This window comes from Sardina pilchardus, chromosome 6 (genome assembly GCF_963854185.1).
Source record: "Sardina pilchardus chromosome 6, fSarPil1.1, whole genome shotgun sequence".
In the NCBI taxonomy this organism is placed as follows: Eukaryota; Metazoa; Chordata; class Actinopteri; order Clupeiformes; family Clupeidae; genus Sardina; species Sardina pilchardus.
This window is the reverse complement of record NC_084999.1, coordinates 13,877,578-13,890,077: the sequence shown is the minus strand read 5'-3', so window position 1 is coordinate 13,890,077 and position 12,500 is coordinate 13,877,578. Positions and strand designations below refer to the sequence as shown.

Genomic DNA, 12,500 nt, shown 5'->3' with positions numbered 1-12,500 from the left:
CCTACACACACACACACACACACACACACACACACACACACACACACACACACACACACACACACACACACACACACACACACACACACACACACACACACACACACACACACACACACACACACACACACACACACACACACACACACACACACACACACACACACAGACGTGTGAGGAGGCCTATTTGGGTGCTAGTGCTGGCACAATTTAAGCATAAAGGTGAATCAAATAGGTCTTGAATAGAAATTAAAGTCCTTACTCCCCCCTCAAAGACTAAACATACTAAAACAACCCGCTGTGAAATAACATTTCATGAATATACTGGCCACAACTCTCCATATGAATCACAATCAGAATCAGCTTTATTGGCCAGGTTTTCGTAAACAAACAAGGAATTTGACTCTGATTAACTTTGGTCTCAAAGTACAAGTTCAAACAGAACAGTAAGAATAGAATGAAAGGCAGTAGAATAAGCCTATGTATAAGAATAAATACAGAATATATACATTTGAAAATAAATAGCCACTATGAGTGGGATAGAGTAATGCAATTGTCCGGAAGGGGAGTGCGGCTGGGAATGTCCGCCTCCTTGTTGTCTCTGTCAAGATGAGCGTATGTCAGTGACCTGAGGGAGTATATATATGCACAGCTAACAGATAGAGCAGTGTCATATCAAGTGATGAAGCCTGATTGTTACTATGCGCCGCGGCCTTGACCGGCCACCTGCCGTCTTCTCCCGTAGACAAAACAATGACCCATAGCAATACATCTCCTCTGATGACTCTCTCTCTCTCTCTCTCTCTCTCTCCCTCTCCCTCTCCCTCTCCCTCTCCCTCCCTCCCTCCCTTCCTCCCTCTCTCTCCCTCTCTCTCTCTCATCAAAGTCTCTGGTGTTTCCATAGTTCCGGCCCCCTCTCCATCGATCCTGGTGCTGCCGTGATGAGGCTTTATTACGAGGTGCTCTGCGTGACACATGCGGAGGGGAGAGAGGCGCACGGCGCCAGGCCGCAGTGGCACGGCCCCAGGCTGCTCAGATGCCAGGCCCCATGCCAGCCCAGAGTGTGTGGGTACTGGCACGAGCTCACAGCGGGGACGGAGGTAGGGGGGGTGGGGGGGAGGGCAATGCCCAACTCTCTGTGCTCTCGCTGCTTTGATCCGCCGCATTTAACATGAAGGATGAGGCCTGTTTCAAAGGGCAGAAATGCATTACTAAAAGCACGGGCTGTTAATTTTAACGGCGACACTGACAGCTCCGCTGATGTAACTGTTTTTACTCCTTCCCTCCTGTCTTTTTGTCTCTCTCGCTCTCTCTTTCTCTCTCTTTCTTTCTCTCTCCTTCTCCCTCTCGTTCTCTCCTCTTTTTTCCCTGCTTCTTCTCAATTCCACGATTCTCCATAGCCAATTCTGAGGTCATTACAGCCTGGGAGAGAGAAACGAGAGAGAGAGAGAGAGAGAGAGAGAGAGAGAGAGAGAAAAAAAACAGTGGCTCTGGTGGGGAGGGAAAAATTCTTGCGGTGAGAAAGACGGTTATGTCAATTCTCACACCAGGTGCGCTTTAATGCCTTCGTACTTTTACCAGGCATATCTTACTCTTTCTTTCTCTCTCTCTGTCTTTCTCTCTTTCTCTCTCTCTCTTTTTTCTTTAGAGCGAAAAAAAAAAAAGAAGCCCAAGCCAAGGAACATGTGGGTTTCTCAGGAGATGACATACCCTCCTCCAGTATGGGCCGGACGACCGCGAACGGGATCTCCTGCAGGGGCTCAGTGTACTTGTGCCCCGCGCTCAGCACGCTGATCTGGGGCAGGCAGAGCACCAGGGTCCCCGGCATGGTGGCCTGGTTGTGGTACCAGCTGCGCACCGTGCCCGGGATGTCCCCGCACACGATGGTGCTCGGCGAGGGCAGGCTGTCGTTGGGCACAAACACGCAGCACGACTGCAGCTCCAGCTGTGGGGGGGGAAACCATATCACATAAACACACATACGTACATATATTCAATATGATATTTATATATATGCATAGAGAGAGAGAGAGAGAGAGAGAGAGAGAGAGAGAGAGAGAAAGAGAAAGAGAAAAGAGGAGAGAGAACATACGTGCGAACACACACACACACACACACACACACACACACACACACACACACACACACACACACACACACACACACACAGGAGAGTGAGGGCTGATCTATCACACCATAGATTTCAAAACCCATCTTTACACCATTTCCACTGAGACCACCGAATTTCATTTTCAAAACGATCATCCTAATTCAAAGAGACCTTTTCGCATGACACTCAAGGAAACATTATCCCATTACGGTGTGGTAATGCCATCGGAGCGGCCTGGCTGCATGTTCCATAACCTGGGGGCCATAAATAAGAGGCCAGATGACGACGGCACAGCACAGCACAGCACAGCAGCGGCAGTGGTGGTGGTGGTGGTGGTGGTGGTCTGTGGAAGATTTCCCAAGATGGCTCGGAGAGAGAGACAGAGAGACAGAGGGAGATGGAAAGCGAGAGAGAGGGAGACAGAGAGAGAGAGAGAGGGAGAGAGAGAGCAGGAGCTTCAGAAGACTCACGACGGAACGTCAGGGCCTGGGGAGAAACGTCTGACTGCTCATGAAGGCCCAGACTGTCAGGGCGCAGGGCCCTCCACAGGCTCAGCACACACACACACACAGAGAGAGAGAGAGGAGAACAAGGGGACAGGAGACTGTAGAGTGGGAGAGAAGACCATGGAGAAGAGAGGATGTGGGAGAAGAGACAGAGAGAGAGAAAGAGAGAGAGAGAGAGAGAGAAAGAGAGAGAGAGAGAGAACGAGAGAGAGAGAGAGAGAGAGAGAGAGAGAGAGAGAGAGAGTCTGATAGGGCAGATGGTATGTGTTTGACACAACTCGTCTGGTTGGCAGACCAAAGCCCAGAGTAGGTGAGTCTGAAGACTTCATTGAACAGACCGCCACCACAGATGGACGGGAAACACAGCTGTGTTGAACTAGGCCTGTGTGATAGTGACAGGACACACACACACACACACACACACACACACACACACACAGGAGAAACAGTAAAATGAAGGAAAGCCGTTTGTAGCGGCTGCGTGAGGTGACTGTTTCATCGTGGCAGGGGGATAGGATATACCGTTACACGCTTGTCTAAATCCGTTTCCTCTTTGCCCTAAATCTTCAAAGCGCTGTTTGAAATCGGAGCGCGCTCACACACTGACACGTCCAGGTTTTGCACCCCCTAAACCCCCCCCCCCCCCCCCCCCCCCCACAGCCCGGCCCAGCCCGGCCCAGCCCACCGCACCCCTCGAGGCGGCGCAGGCAGGACCCCTCTCCAGCAGGCCACTTGGACAGATGTGTGTGTGCGCGTGTGTGTGTGTGTGTGTGAGAGTGTGTGAGGGGTTAACCTCTAAAGCAGGCTCACACATCAGGCCCAGGGCTTAACGTCGGCATACCTGCAGCACCTTGAGCCAACTATTACAGTCAGCTCCAAACACAAGTATGCACACACACAAGTGCACACACACACACACACACACACACACACACACACATACATACAAACACACATGCACAAACACACGCACGCAAGCATGCACGCACACACACACACACGCACGCGCTGAACATCTGCAAGGACTGGCCCACCATGTGTGCAAACACCAGCGGGCGGCGTCCACCGAGCCGGCCATAGCAGGGGAGGTGGAGGCTGTGTTTTTAGGGCCCGGCGCACGGAGGGCAACCGACGTCTCAGCGAGCTAATCGCTTCAAACACGGCACAGTCGTGTAATGGAAGACGGGGCTCGGGCCTCCCAAACGCTACACGCTCCAATATCAATCTCTCCGCACGCTGTCAACGTTTCTTTCTACATCCTCGACGTATTCGGGGGGAGAGAAGCCACAAAGAAACAAAAACCTCCTCTTTTTTTTCCCTCCCCGCTCGCTCTTTGCTTTTTAATTCCAAAACCGAGGCAAGCTGTGTTGAAATGGCGCGGGGAGAGGGAGCGTAATCTTTGCCTTTCCTGTGCGTGCAGAGGGCTTAGGTCACTGGTCAGCGGCGGAGGAGAAACACATGCCGGCGCATTCCCGCACGCTGTCCACTTTAGTCACAGCCCTCGATATCTTAACACAAGTACAGTACAGGGGCCAGCTGACTGATTTGAGGATGGGGGGGGGGGGGGGATTGTGTGTGTGTGTTTGTGTGTTCTGGGGGATCTGACTAACAGGTGGGCCCCCAGTTCCAGAGCTGTGGGTGGGGGTGTGGGTGGGGTGGAGAGGGCAGGGCAGTGTGGAGGAGGGGGGATTCCCCTGGGGGAAGAACTCAACAAGGCCATCCTGGGACAAGCGTTTGAGACAGGTCTTAATAGTGAACGGCGTAACCCAGCTACGGCGTGTCTGAAGTGGACGCGCGGCCGTAAAGACGCCCCGGCAAGGAGAGACGCGCCCCCGCGTTTTACAAGCCTGCTTAACGTCCGCGTCTCTGCCGCGCTCTCGTCCAGGGGTCGCCGACGGCGGCGATGGGGGGGGGTTTCCCTTTCCCCGGTCTTTTCCAGCGCGGTGGTGAGTGACTCTGGTTTGAAGACATTTTAATGGCGCGCGCGTCTGGCGCGGTGCTGGCGCGGTGCTGGCGCGGAGGTGCGGGGGTGATGTGCCAGTGGCGCGCCAGGGCTAACTGCACACGGCCAGCCTCCTCACATGAACCTGGGAGAGGCTCTGGGACGCCTCACACACACACACCGCCTCGGCCCAAATCTCTCACAGAGGGGCTGACAGGGAGAGTGTGTGTGTGTGTGTGTGTTGGGGTGTGTGTTAGGGGGTTGCTAAAGGAACTGAGGTCAGAAAACAGCTAAGCCTGGTGAAACTCCGCTGGCAAAATTACTGATGACCCCCTTCACCTCCCCCTCCCCTGCACACTCTCCCCTCCCTCCCTCTCTCTCTCTCTCCCTCTCCATCTCTCTCTCTCTCTCTCTCTGAATCACTCTATAATTCTCTCGTTCCCACTCCATTTCTTGCTGTCATTCTGTCTCTCAGCTGGACACGGGCTTGCGTGTGCGTCCAGCTGTACCCTGACCGTGCATTGATTCACGCTGGAAAATGCGCCGTGTTCTCATGGACAGGGAGGGAAAGCCGCGCGGAGGAGGTCGTGTCCGCGGCGATGACCCCGGGGGGGCCTCGGGGCAGCTAGCGCGCCGGAGCGTCGGCTCTCGCTCGTCCTCCTGAGTGGCAGCGCAAGCGCCCAGCGCGGACACTTTTGACCTCGGAGTGACCGGAAAATGTGCTCTCCGCTCACAGCGGCGGAGGAGTTCACACAGGGCTCTGGGAAAGCGTTGTCCACTGGAGTGTGTGTGTGTGTGTGTGTGTGTGTGTGTGTGTGTGTGTGTGTGTGTGTGTGTGTGTGTATGTGTGTGTGTGTGTGTATGTGTGTGTGTGTGTGCGCGTCTGTGTTTGCCTGGGTACGAGTCCTTTAAGAACAATTTCTCCCATAATGTTTAGTAAAGGGTGTGTTTTCTATTCAGGAGGCATTAGTTTATGATATTCTGTAAAGTTTATGGTCCATAGTGAGAGGCTGCATGGCCCCTGTGGTCATTCCGGGGTGAGGCAGGTGTGGTGATCCCCACGTGGTCCCGGTCCACCGCGGAGCGCCGCACAAACTGTGGGTGTATTGTTCACGCTCCAGGACTTTCCAGGGATATTTTTATCCATGACCAGATACTGGAATAATTTTCTTCGATCAGGATACATGTACGGAAAAGTCGCCGATTTTTCCAGCCGCTGAGATGAAGGAAAAGGTGGGGAGGGGGGAGGGAAATTTAAATTGCACGGGACAAACAGCATCTGAGGAGGAAGTTATGCAATGACTGTGTGGAATAAGTCCTGGTTACATTTCACCTCCAGCTGAGAGTCCAGCTAAACTCAGCCATTAATAGCACATGAGATGACTGCTAAATCAATACGAGAGACAAGGCCGTGTGTGTGTGTGTGTGTGTGGGTGTGTGTGTGTGTGTGTGTGTGGGTGTGTGTGTGTGTGTGTGGGTGTGTGTGTGTGTCTGTGTTATGATTTTTGAAAGCTTCAAGTGAGCGGAATGGGGAGACTAAGCATGAGTGGTGGTGGAATTTCGGTCCTCCTATTACATCATGTCCTGTCAGAGCGAAGCAAAACGAAACGAAATCCCTTCATACAACAAACCAGTTAGTCTCAGCACTCAGTGTGTGTGTGTGTGTGCGTGTGTGCGTGTGTGTGTGTCTGTGTGCGTAAGGAAGGTTGGGGGGTGGGGATGTGTGTGTGGGACAGCTACGATTTCAGTCTGGCTCGTGTGGGCAGTGACAAACGCAGGCCGGCGCTGGACACAGGAGATCCGCGGCTCATCCAGAGCCCTGAACACGCCTCCCCTCTCGCTCACCCCATCAATACACTTCACTTCACCGGAGGGACGCCCGGCTTTTCCATTCCAACCAGAAAACACCACCAAACAACGCAATCCTCCCGCTCGCATGGAACAAGACACACATAGCTACACACACACCGACAAATAAAAACAGTGCCGAAAGACACTGATCCTACGCTATAAAACTTGCTGTTTTTTGTACATTAGCGCTGTCCAGTCGTGAGTCACCTCAGATGCCTCGGGTATGCACCGATGGGGCGAACGGAGAAGAAGAATAAAGAAACAGAAGGAAAGAGAGAAACAAATACAGAGACGGAGTCAAAGAAGGAAAACAGTTTCTGGACTCTGGCCATGGCACCTGAATTAACACAGATCCTTCGGCTTGTACTTCGGCTTCTTCAAAACAAGCGTTACGAGTTTTTTTTTAATATCCTCCTGCTGCAGAGGTAGGGGTGGGGTGGGGTGGGGTGTGGGGTGGGGGGGGGGTGTTTAACACTTCCTGTGAAAGATGGCACCTGCAACAGCAAAGTACTCCCACAAGCCCCACAGTGACGTGTTGATTTAGTGTGGTGGGAGCGCACACACACAACACACACACACACACTCAGACACACACACACACACACACACACACACACACTCAGACACTCAGACACACACACACACACACACACACACACACACACACACACACACACACACACACCGAGGCACTAGTGTGACAGAGATCCTTATGTGTTTGTGCTCAGGAGTGAAATCACCACTAAGGCCTTTTCCAGCCTCCAGTGCTGCCTGTTCCCCAGCCAACTGGTGATACACACTGTTTGGAGAGGGCAGGCCAGCTGCTTGACCTAAGCTCAAGCACCAGGGGGGTATAAACATACAACATGAATGAGCATGTGTGTGTGATTCTGTGTGTTTCTCTGTATGTGTGTCTGTGTGTGTCTGTGTGTGTGTGCCTGTCTGTGTCTGTCTGTGTGTATGTCTGCCAGTGTGTGTGTGTGTGTGTGGTATGTGCATGAACTGTATAAGGTATAAGGTTCAAACGCTGAAGAGTGATGACTCAATTCTTCTGCACAGGAGTCACGGCTCTTGCTGCGTGGAGCATGCACGAATAACTGAGCCATAAGGACATCAAGGTCAATGCCAGGCGCTTTGCTATTTCCACCGTACATCTTTTTCTCATTTCGCCCGATTCCAGACCAGCCCGTAGCGCTCCGTTGCCACATACGTAGTGCACTGTACGGCCCGGGGATGTAAACTCCATTTCATCAATTGGCCTCCGAATGCGGAGGATCAAAAACCGCGCCGCGGAGCGGGGCTGGTCTTGGTGAACGCTGCCACGGAAAAACCTGCCAGCGCTTTGAAGTCCACGCGAGGACAGATCAGACGTTTTTATTCCGGGATTCCCGACGAGGGCCCGAGGTTCGCCCCCGGAGATCCGGCCAACGTTCCCGTCTAACGGGTGTCGGGGAGCGGGCGCGGTGCGGGTGTGCGGGCCAGGTGAGGCGGAGGGCCGCTCCAGACGCTCACTTGGCGGCGTAATTAAAGCCGACTGATTTAAGGCCCTGCTGGCAGGACTGGCCGGCGGAGAAACTGTACACTTTAAACCCGCTTTGGGTCTGTGTGCCACGGCCCACGAGCCAACGGTCTGGAGTCCTACGACGCGCGGTGGATGGTGCCTGCTAGCAAACGGAATGGCTACACTGACAGAATGTGGGAGGAGAAAGAGTATACAGAGAGAGAGAGAGAGAGAGAGAGAATGAGAGAGAGAAAGAAAGAGAATGAGAATGATGGAGAGAGAGAGAAAATGAGAATGAGGAGAGAGAGAAAAAGAAATAGAAAGATAATGAGAAAGAGAGAGAGAAAAAATGAGACTGAGAATGATGGAGAGAGAGAAAAAATGAGAATGAGTGAGAGAGAGAGAGATAGAGAAAGAAAAAGAAAGAGAGAGTGAGAGCGCTCCTCTCTGCTGGCCATCCTCCTGGGCAGCCGCGTGAACTGTGCGGTCAGGATGAGACACAGGAAGCGGGCCATTGATAGCAAGAGGAAATGAAAAACACCCCTGACCAGATCCCTGGCCAAAACACGCTCCTCCCAGCTCCGGGGGCCGCCCGCACACACACACACACACACACGCACACACACACACACACACACCAGGAGGGGATCAGCGGGGGCCTGACACATGCCATTGTTTTCTGAACACTCCATACGTAAGCTTCCTGCCGTGGCTGAGACGGACTGCTCACGCACCCAGGGGCCGGGCAGAGCAACAAACCCACCGGCCGGGCCACACGCCACTCCCTTCACCTCCTCAAAGACCCCCGCCCCACCCCTTCCCAGCATGCATCTGTTGAGGGTGAGGCTGGGGGTCTACTGTGTGTGAGGCGGACGTTCATGAAGGGGTGTCTGTGGTCCAGCTGAAGGCGTTGTGCTGCCTGAGGGCCCACTGACAGTACTGACCACACCACTCAAACTCCCAGTCATTTCACATCACCACTAAGAGCTCCGTCTGCCCCCACCCAAACCACCAGCACCACCACCACCTCCACCACCACCACCATAATCAGCAGAAGCTCCACCAGCTCCAGAAGCAGCAGCTACTCCATTCTCCTCCACGCCAGCACCACCCACCCACACTCTGCCCCTCGCTCTTCCCAAACTCCCCACCACTCCGAGGCCCCCCACATTCCGAGGGAGCGACTGCTTACAGAAGCTGACAGGTACCTATGGCCTTGGCGGCCGAGGTGGCAATCTGGGAAAATAAACACTGGCGGGTGACGGCAGGGGCCCGGTGTTTGTTTCTGCTCGCCCGCCCCATTTGCCTTGCCGCGGTGGGTTAATTGCGACTTTTTTGATCGGCGTGTTTGTTGACGCAAGGTCAGCCCTCCTCCCTCCCGCCTAAAACCGCCGGCCGACCACAGCCCTCTGTCTCCGAGACGTAGACATCCATCGCCTCCACTGCTGCTGCTGCTGCTGCTGCTGCAGATGGACAGAGCGGCTGCCCCGGGGGCCTCTTGGTCAGAGCACCAGAACTGTGAAACGCGCCTCCTGGACAGCACTGCGAGGATTAGCACTGGGAATAAGGATGGGAGGGGGCTGGAGAGATGTTTTTTGGCGAGGGGGAGAGGGAGCGGGAGCGGGGAGCTCTGGAGGGGCGAGTGGCCTGGGCTGAGTGAGGTCATAGGGTTAGACGGGACGGCCGTCCACTCCCCGGCTCTCTCTGGTGCGCTCACTCACGAAACAGCTAATGACAGATCTACTGTTACATCTCCGGGTCCTGATTTAGATCAGGCACCAGCGGAGAGGCCCGTAACGTAACCAGGAGGGAATGTGCTCTCGCTCCGCGAGCTTCGGGGGGATTTGACATTGATTCCTCCGTTTAACCGAGAACGAAAAAAAAAAAAAAAAAGACGTGAAAAAGAAAAGCAACCGAGAAGAAAGAAAGAAAAGAAAGAAAGAAAGAAAGAAAGAAAGAAAGAAAGAAAAAAAAACAGGCGCATTAAGTTCAAGTGAAGCCCTTAAGCATTTAGTGTCCTTAACATTTTCTCAAGAGCCACTCGGAGACATAGGCCTGTGCGAAATGCCAGGAAACATAGCATTTTTACATAAGAGCCGCTGCTGTTTCCCATGTCCTTTTCCTGAGACGCGCCGCGCCGCGCACCCCGCTCGCCTCCACGTTTTGGCATGAGGACGGAGAATAATGTGCAACCCAAGACGCTGGCGGAGCTCCCAACATGCAACATGGCAGCCCATCAAGATAGCCTTATCAAAAGCCTCGCGAGGAGGAGGAGGAGGAGGAAGATGGGGGGGCTGTGGGCTGCCCGTTTATTTACAAACAAATCAAGAGGAGAAAATGGATTCCCACTGATGCCGTACGTACGCCCACTGAGCTGCAGATGAGGACAAATGAGATGACCTTCATGTTTGACTATTTCTTGGTTTGGCTAACTGTGCTCCCTTTCAATCAACGCGGCGGGCATTTGCGAAAAGTGGACAGCTATGCAGGTCAGATCCTTCTCTGAAAATATGCATCCTCAACATTCACACATACGCGCTCCACAACACTGAACATGCCCACATTCTTTCCCCCTTTGCCATCGCTATCCCCCAAGACACAATGTTCTTGTTTGTGTGCTATTTTAACTAAATGAGTCACTCTTTCGTACTAATGTTGTTGTCCGCCATGTCTTTTTACACTGGTCAGCGTAACATGATGGCTTCCCAGGAGTGCATCTGGACTGATGCTATTCTGGTGAAGATTCAAGCTGTGCTGGATTTGCAAATCATGACAAATTTGAGAGCCTTGCAGATGAAAGGACCAAAGTGGAAATAAAAGAACAGAGAACAGAGAGAGAGAGAGAGAGAGAGAGATACACAAGAAAAGAGGAAGGTGAGTGAGAGAAAGAGAAACCGTGAGATAGGTAGATAGATAGAGACAGGGAATTAGAAAGAGAAAGAGAAAGGGAGAGAGAGAGAGAGAGAGAGAGAGAGAGAGAGAGGACTAGAGGTAGGAGGATGAAGTAATGGGCCTGTGCTAGGCCGCTCCAGCCTGGGGGTCAGATCCTGTTCATGGAAACCATCTGGCCAGCTCCCTCTGAGCCACACCAAGCACAAATGATCTCTCTCTCCCTCTCTCCCTCTCTTTCTCCCTCTCCCCCTCTCTCTCTCCCTCTCTCTCTCACACACACACACACACACACAAGAGAGAAAAAAAATCCGATTCATTAATGCATGGCAGCTGCAGGGACCGGCGTGACTTCATTTTTCCATGGCAACGGTCTCTCTGTTGCAGGGGATCCCGTTTCAGTTTTGGTAGCAACGTGCGCCTCTGCCAACGCTGAACACATTCATGTGTTAAATAGAAGGAATTATTGCAGAATTCCTGAAATAGACTCGGCTCCCGCTCACTGGCCATTAGACCGGAGGGCCGGTGACTGCGAGGGCGCCCCACCAGTCAGGGAGAGAGCTGGGACCCAGAGAGAGAGAGAGAGAGAGAGAGAGAGAGAGAGAGAGAGAGAGAGAGAGGGAAGAGAAAAGAAAAAGAAAAAATCAGGAGGAGGGTGAAAAAAATGAGAAGCGAAGGCTGACCACCGTGGCTGCCCTCCAAGTCGGAGGGCAAGTGCCCATGCGCGCCTGTCCAAGCCGCAATGGCCAAGGTGACAATTACACGCGGCGGCGTGGCCTAAGCGGGAATGACAGCGCCGAACAGCCACACCTACGGCCCCGCCGAGGACCATGATGCCATCTGGCCCCGGGGGCAATTGCACAACAAAAAAAGAAATCAAATTGAACCAAATCAAATTAAACAAATGAAAAAAAAACCGAAGGGGGGAAAAAAGACAAACGAAGCAGCACCAGCCTCGTGTTTCGACACAGCCTCCAGTTCAGGAGGTCAGAGAGAACACGGGGCCGAGCCAGAGCCACGGAGCCTTACACCCAGCACTGGGGCTGTGCAGCTACAGCACAGAGGGAGTCATGCTGCTGAGTGGGGTGCCCAGTGTTAGCTCAGCGGGACTGCTGTGTGTGTGTGTGTGTGTGTGTGTGTGTGTGTGTGTGTGTGTGTGTGTGTGTGTGTGTGTGTGTGTGTGTGTGTGTGTGTGTGTGTGCGTGTGTGCGTGTGTGCGTGTGTGCGTGTGTGCGTGTGTGCGTGTGTGCGTGTGTGTGTGTGCGTGTGTGTGCGTGTGTGTGTGCGTGTGTGTGTGCGTGTGTGTGTGTGTGAGAGAGAGAGAGAGAGAGAGAGAGAGAGAAAGAGAGAGTGTGTGTGTGTGTGTGTGTGTGTATATATATATATATGTGTGTGTGAGAGAGAGACTGGTTATGAAAATTATCACCAATATTAAATATAAGTTTTCTTTCCTTCAGCTAGCATGCTAGCTTATCATCATTATACGTTTTCTTTCTAATTTGATTTCTTCTTTTGTTTTTCCTAAAACAGATATTGTATCTGGTGTATTGTCATATGTCTGCTTTGGCAACACTTCATGTCTGAGTCATGCCAATAAAGCTCCTTTGAATTTGAATTTGAATTTGAATTTGAGAGAGATTAAATCCATCGCCTCCTTTCTCATAATCTCATCGATGGCTCTCTTCTGAACTCATGAACGAC

General features: G+C 52.7%; 1 protein-coding gene across 2 annotated transcripts in view; it reads right to left on the bottom strand.

Annotated features, from left to right (window-relative positions):
- Positions 1–12,500, bottom strand: part of LOC134082664 (intermembrane lipid transfer protein VPS13B-like) — a 360,061-nt gene that overhangs the window by 180,539 nt on the left and 167,022 nt on the right. For both annotated transcript variants that reach the window (XM_062538539.1, XM_062538538.1), the window contains exons 23-24: positions 1,711–1,945; position 1 (exon numbers count right to left, since the gene is read on the bottom strand). The exon at position 1 is cut by the window's left edge and continues 244 nt beyond it. In XM_062538539.1, coding sequence (XP_062394523.1) covers position 1; positions 1,711–1,945 — 236 coding nt within the window. The remainder of the gene's footprint in view (positions 2–1,710; positions 1,946–12,500) is intronic.